This window comes from Egretta garzetta, unplaced genomic scaffold, assembly GCF_000687185.1.
Source record: "Egretta garzetta isolate BGI_Z169 unplaced genomic scaffold, ASM68718v1 scaffold72, whole genome shotgun sequence".
In the NCBI taxonomy this organism is placed as follows: domain Eukaryota; kingdom Metazoa; phylum Chordata; class Aves; order Pelecaniformes; family Ardeidae; genus Egretta; species Egretta garzetta.
Genome location: NW_009259032.1, coordinates 1013945 through 1035161, shown reverse-complemented (window position 1 = coordinate 1035161; position 21217 = coordinate 1013945). Strand labels below are relative to the sequence as shown.

The 21217-nt window shown below is 44.7% G+C and overlaps 1 protein-coding gene across 1 annotated transcript; it reads right to left on the bottom strand.

Moving 5' to 3' along the window:
- Positions 1-14638: 14638 nt before the first annotated feature.
- LOC104122615 (alcohol dehydrogenase 1) lies at positions 14639-21129 on the bottom strand. The gene is made up of 9 exons (XM_009634770.2): positions 21112-21129; positions 19726-19827; positions 19380-19521; positions 18969-19056; positions 18633-18852; positions 18253-18513; positions 17994-18129; positions 15275-15413; positions 14639-14663 (listed from the first exon to the last, which is right to left on the bottom strand). The coding sequence occupies exons 1-9, from the start codon at positions 21127-21129 to the stop codon at positions 14639-14641; spliced, it is 1131 nt and encodes a 376-aa protein (XP_009633065.1).
- Between the last annotated feature and the right edge of the window lie 88 nt (positions 21130-21217).

The following is a 21217-nucleotide window of genomic DNA, read 5'->3' as shown; positions in this document are numbered from 1 at the left end:
CTTCTTTCTCCAAGGCGGGGTGGGACACAACTCCGCGGACGCAACTAAGGCGGGGTGAGCGGTTCTGGCGTGGGCTGTCGGGATTTTTACGCGAGAGGTGCCGGTGCTGGAGGAGCTGCAGGGGTGTCACCGCGTCCCCCTCAGCAAGGTACTTCTGCTCTCCAGTGAGGTGCTGAGAGAGCTCCGCAGGTACCGCCGCTTGACAACAGCACCAGCCTGGGGAGGAATAACCTTCAGTAACGCAGCTTAACTGTAGCACTTAACAAACAATGTAACAATGCCATAATTAACAGGACAAAACCTGTAGGCTCAGGAAAGCTGACGCCTCGCTGGAAGGTGGTTTGGGCAGTGGAAGCGCTGTGTAGGTTTCACGCATGGTGAAAGGCGTTGAGAAGGAATGGAAGGGCCTGTGGTCAGGCTGCCTGTCCCGTGGCCACCTTGAAGCTTTCCACTAGCCGCTTCGGTTTGTGTCCACTGGCTGCCTCTAAAACCTTGTTGTGGAAATCAAGGCAGGCCTCGTCAATTCCCTTGGTGAAACTCGGCTCTGCCAGCCTGTGAAATTCATGCTTTTGGTCACCCTGGGTTTGTCAGTGCTTCCAAAAAGACTCAAAGCATTTTGTGTTTAGTAAACCCCGCAGCTGCTCAGCTTCTGTTAGTATCTGACATTCTGGAAAGAGCAGGTACTGATTCTGGTGGACAAAAGCACAAACGCAGAAATCGTAACTCCTTAATGCCCGCTGTTCAATTTCAGAGAATAACGTGGTGGTTTTTTTCATTTTTCCTTCCCTTGCAGTTTTGTGATGCTGTCTCCAGTGCTGCCGTGTACTGTTGGAAGCCCCTGGACACGGTAAGTGGTTTTGAAACTAACTTTATCTTCTCGGCACCGTGCAAGGAAAAGAAGTTACCACACTGTGCTCTTGACTGAACTATCTATGCTTTCTCACGTGTGTTTTGGGTTTATATAGGAAAGTTCTGTAGGCGAGGGCTCCTGGTGCTGCTGTGGTTTTTACATTGGGTTGGTTGGTTTTGGTGTGTTGTTCTAGCAGATGTTAACGTGCTAATCAGAAACATCAGTTTGGGTTGAGAAAAAAGGAGGCCTTGGAAGCACTGTGAGCACATGGGAGAGAGGCCTGGCAATTGTCTTTTTTCTTGCAGGATGTTCTCTGTTCTGTGTGGTGAGTGGAGGAAAAGCCCAAAACAACTAGGGATCTGCGTTACCTTTTTTTTTTTTTTCCTTTTGAATTGTATTATTGTGCCCATCCTACAGGTGTTAGTTTTTAGTGAGGGTTTTCTGTACCTTAGTTTGACTTTGAAGTACAAGAAAATGCAGAGCAAGAAGTCACTGGCAAGCTTGGCAGCCAGTATACGCTGAAAGAAGACTCAAGTGATCTGCCAGGGTGCTTGTCCCGGGGCAGTCTGAGTGCCTATGGCACAATTTAAAAAATCAGAATTGTTTTCATTTAAACGTTCAAAGCTGGTTGATGTTTCTTTGGGTAATTTTTAGTTAATTAAAATATTCTGGGTTTGTAAATACAAATATAAATTTAAAATATTATCCAGTATTTCAAGAAATGGTTGGTTCCAAAGGAAAAACTTTAGGAATAATTTCGCTAATTAATCCTAGTATTCATGAATTAAGCCTAGTATAATACTAAAGTATACAAAAGTAAAATAACTTTTCAAAGCAAAGGCCCATGTTAATTGCATGCATTCAAAATGAATATGAAAGTGACCATGACACTTTTGCAGTTAGAGGTACACGAGGCTGGGATATTGAAAGAGTTTTAATATTTCAGTTACGGAAATAAGTCATTTGGGGAGTTTTGTCATTAAATATTCTCAGGCATTTGCTTTCACACACAACAAAAAGTGTGTGCAAAACACAAAAAGTTGATCTTTTATCTGCTGATTCTAATATTTTAATATTAAACTAATTCTACAAGGGAAATTGTAAAGATAAAAGTGAGGAAGGGTTATGCTAGCACCTACTTGCTTGCACTTGACGGCATTTTCTTCTGGCATGTATGTCTTTGCTAGTCTTTCAGACGTAATTATTTGGTCAGCTGTGAAACCAGTGATGTTTTAGAAATCAAGCAGAATTTGAGGAGCTCTCTAATTACCTGCTGAAATTCGAAGTCCTGCTCAGTTAGTGGTCATTATCAAAGGGGCAGGAGAATCTCCAAGTTACTGGGAAGTGAGCAGTAACGCATTCGCTGGCTGGGAGGAAAGGGCAGCTGAACGGCTCCCCCCTGGCCCTCGTCACGTCGCGGCTGGTAGCAGAGCTCAGCAATGAGGATGGCAGAACGTTTTGTGGAGCTGGAGTGTGAGCTTTGCACACCCGTCTACCCACACACACTGCTCTTGCACAGGGCAGACCTCAGCCACAGATGTCTGCTGCAGGCAGATGCTTGGGCTGTGCAGAAATCCAACTCTTCCAGCATGTTCAGAAGTTGATCAGCGGTACACAGAGAAAGCAGCAAAAAGGTAACCACCAGGCGGCAATGCTATAATGACAGGACTCGTCACTACTCAGAAGTGCTTACACAATTTTTCACATAGCAACAGTTCAAAATAACTGCTAAAGTGCACGTTACAACTGACTTAAGGGAGAGTTACTTTATAGCAATCAAATCCGTTTCACCTACGTTTAGGTTTTTTTCAAAAAGAGATTTTTTTTTTTTGTCCCAATCCTGCACACATCTATTTATGTGTTTGTATTTGTTACAGTTACTAGGCCAATTGATTCTGAGACTCATCGCTAGTATGAAATTAAGGCTGTGCAAAGGTGCATGCCATATTAGGGAAACATTGTTTATTGGGAAGAACTTTGTGTAGTGTTTTCTCGGTAGGGAAGCACTACGACTCAATTGAAACATTTAATGAGTTATTTTGGTGTTATCTCATTACCTGCAGTCTTATTGTTTTATGTTTAAACAGTGAATAAGAGAATTATAGGTAATTCTTCTAACAGGGCAAAGTGAGTCCTATGTGCAGAAGTTCCTGTGAATTAGCAGACAAGATGGAATTTGTTAACCTTTCATAACTTATTTGTGCATTCCTGATGTGCTGTGTAATTGACGATCGTGCTGAGGGGCTTCCAGAAGTTCAAAGGGCTATGGATTGGGCTAAGAGTTGCTCAAAAGAGGTCAAAAGGCATTACAGTATTATGGGTCCAATGTTCAGCATCGAAAGAAGGGTCTGTTTAGCAGAATGACCTGCTCACAGTGGCAATCCTGTTCTCTGGGGAAGATTTTGCATGGTTGTGCTGTAATATTCTGTGGGACTTGGTGCTGGAAATATATTAAAAGTACAACAGCATTTGCAAAAATGAAACCATGTCCATATATATGTATGTATAAATGTTACGTGACAGTAAGAGAATAATCTACTGCTTTATATAATATGCTTCAAATAAAGTAGTGCTAGCTACTGTCCCTTATTACCTTTCAATGCTAACCATTTCTTATGAGTGAGCTGTACTTTCTTAAATACATATTCATTCTTAATACATATTTAGTAAATATTAAATCAATTTGTTAAATAATGGGGCCAGCCAAAAATAAGGCTTAAGTTCAAGTGAGTCTTCAAAAATTTGAGATCAATCGTTAGAAAACGAGGACAGTTTGATTGCTGCAACAAAGAAAATCAACCACTTCAAAGTTTAAAACAAACTTAAGAAAAAAGCCCAACCCACAAACACAAAATATTGGTATATGGAACTTGGATATGTATAATATTCACTTACTGTCTTTAGAGATGTTCCTGTTCTATTAGAGCTTCGAGCTATCCTATCGCTGTGGGCTGTTCATCAGCTTAGTAGCATTGCTCTCCTTTGGCGGGCTGTGAAACTGATAGCTTAATTGGTTGGCCCAGTAGCTTTTTTGAATCCCTGTAGAAACTGTCCTCATGCTGAAGAGAAATTTGGGGAAGTTTTCTTACCTTGCTCTTTGCTGAATTGTCCTTGACAAACTCAGCTGGTTTATTACAAAGGATGTTTTCAAGAGATAACCAGCCTTTATTGCAAATGTTTAATTATGTTCAAAGCAAATCTGTGCTGTGTTTGTCCCAGGATATGGCTCCCATCTCAGTCTGTGCAACCTTTGGGTAATATTACCTTTGGGTAATCCTATCAGTTTAGTACTAGCATAAAGCTACTTGTAATGCTGTTACTGACACATCTTTGTGACGTTGACCCTTTCGCTGAGAAAAAGGAATGTTACCTCCAAGTAAAACAAAAATGAAGGTAACTGACTATCTCTAAGGTACAGGTCAAAATATGAAATTGAGACTTCTGAACAAAAAAATTATGAGCCCAAGTCCTAATATTTTTGATTAATTATATAAGGAAAGTAGGGAGTTTTGCACCTGTAAGTGTCAAATGCATGTAATTTCCCACTGAAATTAGTGACCATTATTATATTTCATGCAACTCGTGTATGAAGATAAAAGCATACTTAGATTTATGCCATATTTTATCTGTGCTCTAAGATCATGTTGTACCATCACATGATATTGCTTTCTTTAAAGGCTTTATTTTTTCCCAGCATATGGTGAGAACTGATCGGAATATGTCCTGACCTGATCAGGAATTTAATTGACACTGCCTCATCTTGTTCTTTAAACGACGTGATCCAGACTAGGACTACAGTTGATGTCTTACTGTCTGTAACTATCAGTAGCAAATATCCAAACCAAGCAGTGTTGCAGCAGAAAATCCAGTTCAAGTGAAAACATTACCAAGATTTCAACTGTTACAGTTTAACTCATTTGCTGCAGAGCAGAATCCAGATCAATGGCTCAGGCATCGATGATGTACCAAGTGTGTTTTTAAATAGAAATTTTGGTGAGAGTACCTACCGTAGTATAGCTAAGTCAGTCAGTGAGTAATTGCTCTTAATGCTTTTCTTTTTAATTCTGTTCCTTATGAAGCGTTGCTTGTATGGCAAGGTGCCTGGGTGTTCTTATTCACAGGAATAAAGCTTAAGTGGTTGTTGCTTCTGCTGATTATCTAGATGGTTGCTAGGCTTCTCCTTACTTTAGGCTTTGTAAAACTTTAATCACAGAGGAAAAACAGGAGGAAGGAAAAGAAATTGGGAAGAATAAGCATGTGCTTAGTGTATTTCCATTCTGAACTCACAGGAATCAGCAAAGACCTTCACTGCGACACATGCGCCCCGGAGATGTGTCATCCTGCACGGCTGTTTAGGCAGGGTAGGATCAATGGAGCAGTGCCTGGAACAGCAGCAGGTCTCTCTGTGAGTGTTGTGCACCAAGTGATGTGCCTGAGGGGCTGGATAGGTTTCTTATATGAAATGCTCTATTTGAATGTACGATGCAACTGCGATAAATCTGAGTCTATTCCTTTGCTGCTGTAGGAACTCTACCATCAACCTGTTATGTTCTGTCTTTAAAATAGGGGAGTTTACTGCCATTAAGAACAATAGCAATAGTTTCATCTGATTAGTCTTCTTTTAATTTCTAAGCTACTTTTCCCCACTTGTTCCCATGCAAACAACGCCAGTTAGCACAAAAAAGTTTTTTTGCTGTTTAGTGTTTATAATCTTAATTGGTATTTGGAAGGTAGCCATATCCTTTTACCCTCCCTTTTGTTAGACTGGGTAAACCACATGCTTATAGTTTCTTTTAGCACCGTGGCTTTCTTTTCTTTGGCCCTGCTAGTAGCATGCCTTTGCATCTCTTCCAGTTTGAATTCATTGTCCTTGAACACGGTTATCCAGAATTTCTTTACTTGTTGTTCATCATGGTAATTTAGTCTCAAATAACTGAAAACTGAAGCAAACACGTCAGTGCAAGAGATAAATTATTGAAACATTTCTGTTGTTTGGCTGCTTTATATAATAACTAACCTAGCCAAGTGAGCTGCTTTGTGCAATTTCTGTATTCTGTGTGTTTATCGTATTGGCTGTAACTGGTTAATTTCTACAATATGCAACCTTCATGCTTCACTAAAAGCATGGAAGAAGATGTTTTGATACCACTGACTATTGTCCAAGGTATGATCTCATACCAGACTGATAGTATGGCTAAGACTCTGTCATATAGTGACAGAATCTAAGAATCTGTCACTATAAATAATGCTTCAGTAAAACACTGGGGTTTATAGTTTTTCCAGAGTAATTTAAAAATGTACTTGCAGCATGAGTTTCTATTTCTTTCCCTTGGATTCACTTCAAATACTGGATGCCAAGGTCTCTAAATGAAAACTAAAGGGAAATTGCTATTTCTTAGGTTTGAAAAGACATGCTGTCCTTTGTCTCATTGGCTTCAACAAGAAGAAGTGCCAAGTCCTGCACCTGGGGAGGAAGGAACCCTATGCGCCAGTACATGCTGGGGCCACCCAGCTAGAAAGCATCTTTGCAGAAAAAGACCTGGGGGTCCTGGTGGACACCAAGTCAAACATGAGCCAGCAGTGTACCCATGTGGGAAAGAAGGCTAATAGTGTCCTGGGCTGCATTAGATGAAATATTGCCAGCAGGTCGAGGGAGGTGATCCTTCCCCTCTTCTCAGCGCTGGTGAGGCCACACCTGGAGTGCTGGGTCCAGTTCTGGGCTACCCAGTACAAGAGAGTCATGGACATCCTGGAGGGAGTCCAGCAATGGGCTGCAAAGTTGATTAGCAGCCTGGAGCATCTCTCCCATGAGGAAAGGTTGAGAGAGCTGGGACTGCTCAGCACAGAGAAGGCTTAGGGGATCTCATCCACGTGTACAAATACCTGGAGGGCGGGTGTAACTAGGACAGAGCCAGGCTCTTTTCACTGGTGCCCGACGACAGGACCCGAGGCAATGGGCACACACTGGAACACAGAAGGGTCTGTCTGAACGTGATAAGGTTACAGCCCTATCTGCAGTCCTGTCAGGAGCTACAGCACGAGCCATCCATGCACAGTATAGGTAACTTGGATGTAATTTGCTTCAGTTCCCATACTAACATCATTGTTAGTACTGCCTGGTAATGGTGCTGGGTAAATGAGGGATTTTTTTTCTGCCTCTGGGCAATGTTTTTCTTCCAGTTCACTTGCAGCGTGAAACCCGTGTTTCCAGCCAGGCTTGCCAAGTTGTGTATTTCATAATAGGCATGGCAAAGGGATTCTGCTGCCTGTTCTACAGGGGGGAAAATGTTATATATTCAAATAAAATGTAAACGATGCTACAGAGAGCTGTACTCATTGTAGCAGGCAGTTCCAAAGATTTCCATTGTAAAATGCATGAGGTGGCTATTTCTGTGGTACTGTTCTATAAATAATTTATGTGAAACAGAGATACTGTGTACATATGTAATTACTGACTTCTTGGTTATGACTTGGATGCCCCAAGCAGGCTTTTCTTCCTCTGTAGGATACCCCGAAATGAACTTTTAAGAACTTGGAGCTTTCACAAATGGAAACGCTCGAGGCAGAATATTGAGGATGTCTTGAGTCTGATGTTGCGAGCGGTCCCTAGCCCTAAAGGCAGAGCAGGAGGAATGGGGGATAGAGGTGCTAGAAGTTCCTATTAAGAAGGAAAAGACAGGGTCAAGTGGCGGTGCTAACTATGAGGCATGGGAGGAGTGTCAACACCAAAAAAGTTGGAGGATAAACTCCATTAAGTTTTCTCAACCAGATAACTGCTTCTGACAGGTGATTTTTCTGTGTAAGGGTGTTTTATATACATGCACGTGGATCTAAACAACTTACATTGTGGCTCTGTGCACAGTATACTCATAGGCAGGCATATTTCCAAATCTGACAAGGAAGTAACTAAATTGTTCCAGCCAATGTTTCCATCACAATAAATGATGGTGCAATATCAAGACATGCTTTCCACAAACTTAAATGTAGATATACACAGTGTATTTGTACTATACATGTATATATATACATCCATAAATATATCCCTGCTGCAACTTCACCAAAGTCCCTACTGGCTGCTCAGAGTCAACATGGTTGAGGTAAATCATTTGCCAATCCAAAAAGGCTTTTCTTTTTTCTTTTCTTTAATACACTATTGGTTTATAAAGCATGACAAAAAATTAGAAAGTTGATTATTTGGTCTAAGATTTCCAAGCCTCTAGGAGGAAATCATCATTTCATCTTTACATGTGCATAGAGAATTCAGATGACCTGACTTATTTCATGGAAGGAATCTGCTTCCTTTCTTCAGCAGGCAGAGGTGTTACTTTTACTCCCTCATACCACCCTCCAGCTTCAGGGAAGAACATTATGTGTAGGGAGCAGTAGTTTTAAAATCCTTGACTGTGCTAAAGGGATTGGAAATTCAGTAACAAGACTGCTAGATGATCTCCAGAACATCAAACTATCATTGGGCAATCTGCAGTATTCTAGTCATTAAGTTGCAGCTGAGCAACAGATTCCCAGAGAAGAGACTGGCAATTTGCAGCGTTACTGTAGGAGAGGCACCCAGTGTGATGGATGTTGTCTGCAACAAGGTTGGGTTTTTTTTCCCAGTCTCATCCATAACTGCAGGCTCCTGACAGCCCCCATGGGAGCCATGACAAAAGTCTTTCAGGAGAAATACTGTTTGAATGCTCCACTATCCAATCTACATTGAATCTTTTGCCATTTATTGCTAATCCAGTGAACCTGAAACTAAACATTGGAGAGAGTCTCACTGGATTAAAAAAGTACTGAGTGAGATACAATGGCCAAGTTTTCTCTGGCTGCTGAAGTTGATGCCGCTTCAGTGACATCTGGGTTTCTTTTGCTGAGGGACTTTGGGATTGCAGCAAAGTGTAAGTTTACGCTAGAAAATTTCATTGATCTTGTATTTCTGGACAGTATTTTAGTGGAACTATTAAAAAAAATAAATTCAAGTATATTCCACAAGGGGACACAGCACAGAAGAATCTTTCTGTTTAGGGTGTAAATACAATAGTGGAAAAAGTATTTTTCCTTTTGTATTTTACTAGGCAAATTTGAGAAATTCAGTCCACAGTATATTGGCTAAAACAAAAAAAAAAAAATAGATCAACATCCTATTATGAAATATATTTCATGTCTTCCTCTCCCTAAAGCTGTTGGGTACAATCCATAGTAGAGAGCGCTACTAAATGGTTTTCATGGTGGAGTAGAGTACACTCATTAAATGTGCAGATAGCAGGAAGGTTACCAGCACACTGAAAGAGAGGTTTAGAAAATGATCCTGACAGTTTGGGGGAATGCTTTTAAAGAACTGGGATGCAACTGAGTGTAGTGATCGGCATAGGATGGCAAGTGACAAGTCAAAAGCAATTCTGCAGAAAAACAATGGCTGCAAAGAATAGCGGATGACAAAGTGAATGTGAGTTAGCGATACCCTGCTATTTGGGTGGAAACAGGAATACAGTTGACAAGACGAGAATTAATGCTTGACGGTGGGAAGGGTGAGGGTAAGCATAGGAACAGTCTTCAGGAACATAAAAATCTCAACATAAGGTTGAGCAGGAGATTTAGTCTCTCCAAGGAGATTAACTTTGACAGTATGATACAGTTTGAAATGGTAATGGAAGAGCTCATCACTGGAGGCCTTTGAGCACACGTTACCTCTCAGGAATGAAACAGAGTTTTGATCCTGCACTGGGAAAAAAGCTAATCTACATGGTCTCTCAAGAACCATCTGACCTCTGTTTTCAGACAAGTTAATTAATAGTCTTGTGTTATTCTATGGACAGCAGACTGTGGTTTTTAAACAAGTTGTTAGGATGTTAGAAAACCACACATTTGATCAGCATCGCAAGAGATTTATTTGTTTATCATTTCGTTGATATGAACGATATTGCTATTCGTGCACATCACCATCAGTTTCTCTAAAGTGGTGGTGTAAATGACAACAATCTTGTGATGCATTGGATTTTTATGGGAACTAGGTTGTATTTAAAATATTGATTATCACCTGCTGGGGTATTTGGCATGGCTATCGTAACATCTGTGTAAGTTGGAGCTCAGAGTATTCAACTTAAAATAAAAGCTGAGGGATTGTTCAGATAATATACCACATTGGCATAGTGCTAGTTTACATGATTCTAGAAGCAAAAATTGATTGACATTTGTGTTTGTCTTACTTCTACAACATGAAAGACCTGGAAAGGGGACACTTGATGAGAAATGACGTGTGATTGTCATCTCTCAAATGTAAGAAAACAGTACAGAGGCACAAATGCTCAAACAGAAACCAAAAATATTTTAAGTGATGGTGGGTTCAGAGCTGGATGCTCTCTACATTCGCCTCTAACAGTATGTAAGCATCAGCAGAGAACAATGTTTGATACTCCGATGCTTCATGTGTATGTTGGGGAGCAAACCCATTTGTTTCCTTTTGATTTTTGCAATCTCATATATGGGCTTGTTGCCCATATAAACTGTTTGCTAGGACAGAGCAGTAAATACTTTTCTGGGTTAAAATGTATCTTGCATAAATCTACTGGTGTTTTATTGGTTGTAGTTTTACACTGCTGAGTCTGCGTTTATGTTCTATAAGATGGTCTTTTTGTTATTTCAAAGAAACTGAGCAGTAGAACTAATTAAAGTAGAATTGTAGCTGAAACAGATAAGCTAAATAATGGAAACCACTCCAAAGAACAATGTGTCCTTCCTATTGCTACTCTGGAAAGAAATGCTGCACATCAAAATATTGAATGCACATGATTGTTATGTGTAACTTGGCAACCAGCTAGAATCACTAAACTTATCCTATACTCACCTTTAAGCTGCTGCCAAGGAGAGACTTGTACAAGGAACAGAAGGATGGTAGACAAAGAGGTTGAAAATGGAGATTGTATGGTTAAATGCTGGTAAAGAGAATCAGTTTTTCCTAGTCACACATGTGAACTTGACCCCAGCATGTCAGAAACGCCATACATTGATTATAGCTTTGAAATTTTGCGTGTTCTTAGAAAAAGCAATGAGGGCTCTTTTCAACTTAAAATAAAAATCTTTGCTCAGGTGTTGTATCCTTCCTCTCTTTAGACCTGTGTGCCCCCCCTACCCCTCTGCTCCATGCTTCCCTTTTTCTTCACCCTTAGCTGCTTAGCCCAGTGCTGAAAGCCAGTTCATCCTTCTGCCGGTCCCTCTCCCATTCGTGGGCCTGCTGTGCAAGAATTCGTGTTGTCTGTAATGAAAGTAAGTTTCCGTGTGCCTAATTCAACCTTGAGGACCTTCATGATCCCACCAGCTCTAGTCTAGAAGGAAATGATAGACTAGAAAAGACCTGTCCACTAGAAAGGAATCCTCCTTCCGTGTGGCTGACAGGACTTTTTTTTATACCTAAGGAATGTGATAATTTCCTAGAAGACTACCAATAATGACATAAAACCCCCTTCTTGGATCAGGAACCATTTAGAGTGCTGTAGTGAGCAGAACTCAACTCTTTAGCTATTGAACAAAATGATAGATATACCAATATTAATATTTTTTTTTTTAAAATCTAAAGACATCTGTTAACATTAGGATGTAAAAACTTTTTCTTCACCCTTAGCTGCTTAGCCCAGTGCTGAAAGCCAGTTCATCCTTCTGCCGGTCCCTCTCCCATTCGTGGGCCTGCTGTGCAAGAATTCGTGTTGTCTGTAATGAAAGTAAGTTTCCGTGTGCCTAATTCAACCTTGAGGACCTTCATGATCCCACCAGCTCTAGTCTAGAAGGAAATGATAGACTAGAAAAGACCTGTCCACTAGAAAGGAATCCTCCTTCCGTGTGGCTGACAGGACTTTTTTTTATACCTAAGGAATGTGATAATTTCCTAGAAGACTACCAATAATGACATAAAACCCCCTTCTTGGATCAGGAACCATTTAGAGTGCTGTAGTGAGCAGAACTCAACTCTTTAGCTATTGAACAAAATGATAGATATACCAATATTAATATTTTTTTTTTTTAAAAATCTAAAGACATCTGTTAACATTAGGATGTAAAAAAGATTAGTCCTGATCAGAAAAAAATGCAGCATTCATGAATCAGGAAGGCCTTACTCTGTAGACTCATGCTTGGGACACTCAGCTCTATAGGTGATTCACATCTCCTTCGTGCCTGTTATCCTGTCAGTTCAGTCACCAGATTTGGTGGAGCAAAGATGTGGTTCTTCTCCAGGATTAGTTGTTTTCATGTCCTTTGCAATCTTCATTCCACTTTGAAAGTGGACTGATGTTTAAGTGCTTAGCTGAAAACAAAAATATTCTTTAAGCTGTTCAGACAGACCCCCTTTACGCAGTTTTTGAGCCTTATTTTAGTTGGTTTTGATTACTGTTCAATTTTCTATGTTGTGCAAGAGTTGGAGAGCAATTCCAGAGGACAAATGCTGTATGGCTGATATCCCATATGGTTGCTAATGTTTGACACTTAAACCAACAAATTTTACAAATACTGTGACAGATAATGAAATCATTCAGCTGCTTCCTAGGTAACATTCCATACATATGGCTTAAATTTTCATCTCACACATAAGGACATAAATGTGAACAGTGCTGGATGTATTGGTATTTCATGCCTCTTAGGACATGTCCAGTCTCTGCTGTTGAGCTTATAGCCTACAAAATGGTTGTAAAAAGGTCTTTCAAATGTGTGATATCGTTTTTCCTTAAAACATCCATGCGATGCTCTCTTTTGTCAAACTTGCAACCCCAACTTTGGTGTGAAGGCAACAGATTTCAGAATTGCTGACCGCCCTGCTTGTGGTTGTGACGTGCCATGGGGAGCTGGCCTCTGCAAAACACTTGAATGTATGTGAATATGGGGCGGGGCGGGGAGGGGGGAGAATTGATACTGAGATCCTGCTGCTGTGCAGCTTTGGGTGTACCTTAAGAAAGGAGGATGGTTTTTTTTCTTATCCAATTAGTAGAGGGAAAATAAAATCAAACTTGTATGTCAGTAGGCATGGATTTAATGATTAACTCTTTGATGACAGATACTGTGCATCTGCATTCAACAGTATTTCATATCCTGACTTTCTGTATGTGTTCATGTATCAGGCAAGTTTTAATAACGGATCTGTTAGGGCAGGTTTGTACAGACAGGCACAGGCCTCAAGGTCTTTGTCTTCATCTGGGTAGCCAGTGTTCTGGCCCCCTCTGTGTATTATGTTTGTTTCCTGTCTGTATCAAAGTGGTGGGAAAATGGAATAGTATTTGACAGAAATCTCTTTGTGGAATAGACTCTGAAATGCACTTACAAGTGCTAAGTACAAATCTTATCTTTTCCCCTGCCTGCAGTAGTTCAAACCCTTCAATAATTTTTAATTAAAAGACAAAGGCAGATATTAATGACTTTATTAATGCCTCAGTGTTACATTTTTGTCTTCAGTGTAACTTGGCACCAGTTTTAGAGACAATCTTTGCATTTCTACCATGAAGAACAAACTAGATCATATCCTAGCTTTGCATTTGTTAGCAAGATTGATAATTCACTATTCTTTAAGGTGTCCTGTTGCTTTCATTTCCATTAGGACAAGAATATTGTATATCTCACACAAAATGGAAGGGGGAGGAGGCAAATGAGGTAAGGAATGTGAGAGTTAGATCCATCCTGACATATTATACATTGAAGAGATATAACAAAAATAGCTATAAAGGTCTATTAAGCATGTGCCTTTGATTCTGTTCACCCTAGTGAAGGAGAATGGCTGAGGCGAAAAAAAATGTGTTAAAATAGGGAACAGGAATCTTACAGCAATTGATAATTTTGAGTCCATGCTATCATAGAATCCTAGAATCCCTCAAGTTGGAAGGGACCCATAAGGATCACATCCTTGCGTTTCCTTTTGTGCACAGAGCAAGTTTAGTTGCTAGACTGGTTGTGATCCTGGTAGCTCCTATAGAATTGCACTCCTGCAATGTAAGGAGGAATTTTCCCTTTTACTTTCCAGAAATCTAGGTACAATACCTCTAGCACTCACATTTATGTATCGTGGGACATAAATGCACTTGTAATTTCTCTTCCTGGTTCCAATCTGTAAATTTCTCTGAGGTTGTTATCAAGAACACAACTAGATCAGGAGAAAAGCCACCAGACTGAGCTCAGGAGACCAGAGGATCTAAAGAGGACAAACACGAATGGAAGAAGGGAAAATTAGGAGACAAAAAAATGAGGACAAAGTAATGTGGTAAGAAAACCTCATGTTTAAATGAAAGTGGCTGGAGTGACAGGTTTTACCTGAGGATAACCTCATGTAGCAGAGCACGATTTGGACCTGCGAGTGAGACCAGAGAACAGGAGCAGCAGCAGCAGCAGCTGTCGTGTCCCTGCCGTACTTCGGCTGAGGCTGAGATGGGGGCAGAGAGACGTGGGCGTAATCGTGTAAGTCGGGTGAGGGTGGGAAGCAGCAGCAATGGAGGGGGCAAAGGCAGTCGTTTGCTACTGAGACAAGGGGTGTGGTGGAGCAGCCCATGGTATGAGGAAGAGCTCCTCCTGCCCCATGAGACCTCTCTTGATTGAGTGCACTGCCTGGGATGAGTTTGACCAAAACCCTTTATTGGTAAAAGTGTTTCCTCGGGAGAGGCGTCCTCCTGGGTCTCGGCTGGGGGTGGGAGCGCTGGCAGCGGCGCTGGCGAGTTCCTCGTTCTCGTTGTCTTGCGCCCCACAAAGTGAGGTGCTGGGCAAGAAGGGAGGTGGTCTGCTGCGCTGGTCCCTCTGCTTGGCCTGCCGTGGCTGTGTCCTTCAAAAGAGCAGGACGCTGCGAATACTGAAAAGTAGAAAGGAGGGGAGGAGTTATGGGTGCTGTGGCTGCAGGTGTTTGGGAGCAGGCAGCAGGGCAGGCAGGTATGCCTGAGGACCGGCTACAGCCTTTCTCATCCAGGCTCTTCCTAACTCAGCTGTGTGAAGGGAAAACCCTACTGAAGGGAACCCCTCAGGAGCTAAGGCACCTTGTCGCTCCCCAGAGCTCTTGTGCTGCGGCTGTAAGAGATGTGCCTCCTTCCTTTGGCTTTTATCCTGTCATCACTGAGAGGATGCCCTTCACTCCTCATTCTCTTTCGCCTGTCCTGTGCTTTCAAGCAGTGCCCTGAGATGTGGTGTCTGAAGGTTCTGTGCTGGCTTCGGTGCAGTGCTGGGACCGAGGGATCTCTGCTGAGCTGGACCATGAGCAGGAGGGTTCCCTATGCTGAGTGTGGGCTCTTCCCTCCGGGTTATGGCAGATCCTGCCAACACTCGGCTCTGAGCCCTGCTTCCTCAAAAGCCTTGATGTTTTTTGAGAAGGCATTATTGCATGCTCTGCCTGCCTGAGTGTTTGGGGTGTTTGAATTTTAGGTGGAGGTGGTGTTTGCTGTACCTCGCTCCTGCTAGCCAGGGTCTCACCTTTTTCCTGCATGTAACAGCTCAAATCCTTCGTTCACTTTAGCGATTGGCAGCGTGTGTGTGATCAGCAAGTCTGAGTTGAATTTCTTCTCCAAATAGCTGGAAACTAATTTGGGGATACAATCTCTCATCTTCCAACCTAGAAATGGGAGAAAGCACCTGCAGTGAATAATCGGACAAATGCTGTTTTGGTAAGGTCATGTTTGTAGAGTTGGCTGGTGCCAACAGCGTAGCAGCTCTCCTCTGAGCAGCATATCAGAGCCGACCAGGGCTTGTACCCTCGACCAGGCTGTGCCAACCTGTAAAATATACTTGAGGCTGTGCCCTTGTAAAGTGGGGGAGCTACTTCTTGGAATGCATCAAAATTTATCGGATGAGGCTGCAAATGTGAAAGGGTCCCTTCTTTGAGCTGGGAGTATAGCCAGAGGGAGTGAGAAGATCCTTGAGCTGCCCCAGCCCCTCCTCTGATGTAAGCCAGAAGCACTTACATTATAGTGAAGTGCCAGCTGAGATCAACTGCTGGGCATTAATAAGAGGAGTGTGTATGAGGGTGGCCACCCCTGGAAGGCCAGGTAGTGGGTTCCTGTGTGATGGAGGGGCGGGGATGAGAGAAATTGAGAGAGTGGGAGAGGGAAGGAAAGTCTTGTAGAGGAAGGAGAGAGCAAGGAAGGTGTTCGTGGGGCAAGAAGGAAGTGCTTTCACGGGACATTTGTGATCTTCCTATGCATACTGTAGGGTCAGGACTGAGCGACCAGTACTGGTGCCTTTATCTTGTGAGAAATTTTCCTTTCCTTGGGAGGAGAGTGGTTTTGTCCTTGTTTTAGTCTCCGGTTAGCATAGACAGTTGTGTGTGTTGAACTGTATGAAATAGTGACAGGTTTATTAGCATGTTTTGTGGCTACATATACAGTGGAAATGCAGCGCTCCTGTTTCATTGCGGTGTTTTTCTTTTTTTGGAGAGCCCTCTCAAAGATGCTTCCTAGGACACTGCCAAGCTTGAAATATTCTTGGTGACCAAGAAGTTAGTGAGTAAGGACCATTTTTTTGCCTCAGTTTTCAATGGTAATCTCTCTTCCCACATTGCTCAAGACCCTGAACTTCAGGGCAGGTCTGTGGGAATGAAGCCCCTCTCATTGGAAGCAAAGATCAGGTTCGACACCACCTCAAGAACCCTGAACATACATAAGTCCATGGGACCCAAGGAGATGCATCACACAGTCCTGAGGGAACTGGTTGATGTAGTTGCCATGCCACTCTCCATCACATTTAAGAAGTTGTGGCGGTCAGGCAAAGCCCTCAGTGACTGGAGAAAGGGAAATGTCACACCCATTTTTAAAAAGTGTGAAAGAAGGACCCTGGCAACTATTGACCAGCCAGCCTCACCTCCGTGCCTGATAAGGTCACGGAATCCTCCTGGAAGATATGCCGAAACATATGGAAGACAGGGAGGTGACACGGCTCACCAAGGGCAAATCATGACTGACTAACGTAGCAGCCTTCTACAATGGAGTGACTGCGTCAGTGGACAAGGAAAGAACTACAGATGTCATCTACCTGGAATTGTGTAAGGCCTTTGATTCTTGCAGCTCATGTGGAGAGATATGGGTTTGACGGCTGGACTGTTAGATGAACAAGGAATCAGCTGTATGGCCTATCCAAAGAGTGAATGGGTCAGTGTCCAAGTGGAAACCAGTAAGAAGTGGTGTTCATCAGGGGTCTGTACTGGGACCAATACTGTTGAGTATGTTCATCAGTGACATAGAGAGCAGGATCGAGTGCACTTTCAGCAAGTTTGCAGACGACACTAAGCTGAGTGGTGCAGTTGAGAGAAGGGACGCTATCCAAAGGGACCCTGGCAGGCTTGAGGAGTGGGCCCATGGGAACCTCATGAAGTTCAAGTACAAAGTCCTGCACCGGGGTTGGGGCAATCCCTGGTGTCAGTATAGAGCGGGGGGTGAGTGGATTAAGAGCAGCTCTGCAAAGAAGGACTTGGGGGTACTTGTGGGTGAAAAATTGGACGTGAGCCAGCAATGTGCACTGGCAGCCCTGAAAGCCAAGCATATCCTGGGCTGCAGAAAAAGAAGTGTGGCCAGCAGGTTGAAGGAAGCGATTCTCCCCTTCTACTCCACTCTTGTGAGACCCCATTTGGAGGACTGTGTCCAGCTCTGGGGCCCCCAGCACAAGAAAGACATGGACCTCTTAGAGTGGATCCAGAGGATGGTCATGAAAATGGTCAAAGGGATGACACCTCTCCTGTGAAGAAAGGCTGAGAGAGTTGGGACTGTTCAGCCTGGAGGAGAGTAGGTTCTGGGGAGACCTTATTGTGGCCTTTCAATGCTTAAAGGAGGCTCATAAGAATGACGGAGAGAGACATTTTGCAAAGACTTGTAGTGACAGGAAAAGGGGCTATGTTTTTAAACTGAAAGAAGGTCGATTTGGATTGGACACAAGGAAGAAATTTTTTACAATGAGGGTGGTGAGACACTGGAACAGATCGTCCAGAGAAGGTGTGGATGTGCTGTCATGGGAAGTGTTCCAGGTCAAGGCTGGACAAGGCAACCTATTCTAGTGCAAAATGTCCCTGTGCACAGCAGAGGGGTTTGACTAGATGATCTTTGAATGTCCCTTCTGACCCAAACCATTCTGTGATTCTATAATTTGGGACCTACCATGAAAGGAAAAGACAGAAATGTCTAAAATGTTTTCTTGAGTTTCATACCTCCGAGCAGGGTCCCCTTCCACGTACGGCCAGAGAGCAGAAGCATAGGATCGATGGAAATCACTGAACCAGAAGCTGGTACCCCAACCATCACGCAGACGCCAGTGCTCATATTGCAGGAAGCCAGGGCAGCAGCCTGAGGGGACAGGCAAGTGAATTAGAGAACGTGCTGATGAGTTTGTCAGAAAAGTGTTCTTTCTGTGCAGTCATCTGCCCCTCCCTGGTAATCTGAAAGCACATGAACTTGAATGCCACCTACCATGGTATCCGCATGCCCGATGACCTCAAAAGAGTAGTCCACGCCATGGCCGGTCATCTCAGTGAGCACCTCCTGGATGGGCTTCTTGAAGTCCCGAGGACTGATGCAGTCGGTGGCTCCCAGCTCCCTGGCCTTGGCAAACTTGTCCTTGTTGATATCAATGGCAATGATGCGGGCAGCTCCAGCCGCCTTGCAGCCCATGACAACAGAGAGGCCGACTCCTCCGACGCCAAAGACGGCACAGGTGGAGCCTGGTTTTACCTGCACAACATGGGGCCCCGTGAGTCTCCAGCGTGATGAGGAGGTTGCTGTTGCACAGGGTTGGTGAGGGTGTGAGGGCGGCCATGGGGTGCTTGACCTCAACACGCTGGAGTACCAACCTTGGCGGTGTTGATGGCAGCCCCGTAGCCTGTGGGAAACCCACAGCCGAGCAAGCAGACTTTGTCCAGAGGCGCGGCAGCATCTATCTTGGCAACGGCGTACTCCGGGATCACGGTGTATTCTGCGAAGGTGCTGACCCACAGGAAGTGGTGGATCTGCTTCCCTTTGCAAGTGAACCGGCTGGTCTTGTCAGGCAGCAGGTTTTGTGGTTCAGAGATACTGTTAGGAGGTGCATGCAATTTGTTTTTTATCAAGTAAAGCACCCGCAGGGCTGTCAGACTTGCTGACAGACGACCGACCGCATTTAGGTGTCAGGGAAGAAGCAGCAAACTCACTGGGTCTTGAGGCAGTAGTTGGATTCGGGATTCAGGCAGAAGCTGCATTCCCCACACTGTGGAAGGCAAAGGGGGATGACTTTGTCTCCTGCAACAGAGCAGATAGATCCCTGTTAGGGGCCTCTTGCTCAGCAGGCCCTGAGGGTGCTGCCTCTTGGAGCGCCTCTGCTGAGCTTTCCAATGGCAGCATCCTACCACGAGCCCTTCTCTGTCAGGAGAAACGCTCAGAGCCCAGCTCGTGTGCGTGGGGATCCGACCGGGAGAGCACATGCAGCAGTCCAGTGCAACAAGCGCGCACGCAGGTTTTGAGCTGCTGACGCAGGAGCAGGGGGCAATTTCTGAGCCCTGGGCAGCCTCACCCACTTTGAGAGTTGACTCCTGGGCGTGTGTTTGTGCGTGTGTGTATCTTACCTGGTTTCACAGAGGTCACTCCGTCCCCAACGCTTTCCACAATCCCAGCTCCTTCATGGCCTGGGATAACTGGGAAATCCACCTTAGGAAAGCAACCTTCCAGAAGGTGGTCATCTGTGCGACAGATGCTTGTGGCCACAATCTATTTGGAGAGGAAAGAGCAGATGAGCTTTAGAAATGGTCTGGCCTCTGTTGAACTCAGTTTGTGGAAGGATTTTTCACAGGGCTTCTCTGGGCAGTTGAGGCCTATTAGCGTACACAGATCCCTGACAGGTATGTTCAAGGTATAACCACAGGAAGAACAATTCCCACAAGGCAGAAAAAAAATACTGGAATGTGTTTTTACCTTGATACGGACTTCGCCTGCCTTTGGAGGTGCAACCTCCACCTCCTCAACAGAGAGTGGCTTGCCCACGGCCCAGGCAACAGCAGCTCTGCATCTGATAACCTGGAAGCGACAGAGGGGATTACGCCGCATGGGGACATTGGCCTTCGGCGCATGGTCGGGGAGGGTCGTCTTTCTTACAATCACCTAAACCAGAGCTGCCCAGCACGCGTCTCTGCATGCTGGAGCCCGCGCGGCTGGAGCTACACAACTGCCCTGTGCTGTTCCCTGGGGGACTTGCTGGGCGGGCGGGATGCGGTGGGAGAGCAGAAACATGGGAGTGCTTGGCTCCGTGCGAAGCCAAACGATTGATGCTCAGTAAACACCAGCGCAGTGTGAAGGGTGAAATGCAAAGGGGTAGGGACCAGTCCATAGAGGGCAAGGCTTGTGTTTTCCCTGGGAGCGTGGACCTGGAAAAACCCACCGGCCCTTTGTCTGTGGGAGAGGGCTCTGGAGGCGACCCCAGGGCAGCAGGGCCGCGCTGCTGCAGCGCAGGAGAGGCCGCGGGCCCTGCCGGGGCGGGCATCCCCCCAACGGCACTCAGTGACCGGCCTTTGGCTGGGCTGTGCTAAGGGGAGGGTGAAGACAGCTCTGGCCCTGCTCCTGTCTGCCGCGTGAGCACCAAGTGAGTTCCAAGCCACCTTTTGGCAGGTGGCATGGAGAAGATCCCCGAAGGAAAGAGGCCTGGGGTACCGGGCAGATCTGACAGCAACACGTGTGCTTCTGCCTCTTCACGCCAGAAGGACAGCGCTTCTAGTACCAGCGGAAATGCCGGCCGAAGAGCTCTGCTGTCGGTCTTGTAAGATACCAAGCTGAAGGTACCTAAGAGGGGTACTGGCAAGTAGCTATTTTTTTCCCTGGCCAAAGGGATGATTTGTGCGTGGCATCTCCCAAACCCTGAGCCGATCGCCCCAGAGCTGGTTTGACGTCAGCGAAATTCAGCTTGCAGCTCGGAAGGGGTTTTGCCGAGGAAAAGGCTGAAGGCGAGAGCTGAGCGGCTGCAGGGCCGCGCCTCTGAAGGGCTGTGTTTCCCTGCCAAAGAGGGAGCGCAGAGCGCGGCTGAGCAGGAGGGTGTTTTTCAGAGCAGTATAAGTCAGTATTTTCATTCCTGAGCTGCTGGGCAGACGGGGAGAGGACCGTGCTACCTAACGCAAGTACCAACACGTGCAGTCGTACGAAAGCAGAGGTTTGTGTAATTCAAAGTAGAAGTTCGGATGGGTTATGGGAGTAAGAAGGACAGAGGAAGGAGGGCGCGCGATGGAGGTGCACAGGCTGAGCCATTTGCAGAGTATTTCCCCAAGGAGCTGGGCAGCCTGGAAAGGAAGGTGGGAAACGAGTCGTGCTTACTTTTCCAGAAGTGGCCATGGGGTCTGAGCAGAGCTGTTGCTGTCGCTGCAGCAGGCTGGAGGGGAGCTGCCGCCCGACTGGCCAAAGCCCCGCGTTACGAAAGGGC

Bases quoted from the DNA above. Each gene is read 5' to 3' on its own strand.
- LOC104122615 (XM_009634770.2), bottom strand. The intron at 15,414-17,993 runs GTATGAAACTCA...TCCCATTTCTAG, and splicing joins GAAGGGGACCCTGCTCGGAG to GTTGGAAGATGAGAGATTGT. The intron at 14,664-15,274 runs GTGAGACCCTGG...TCTACTTTTCAG, and splicing joins CTGTTACATGCAGGAAAAAG to TATTCGCAGCGTCCTGCTCT.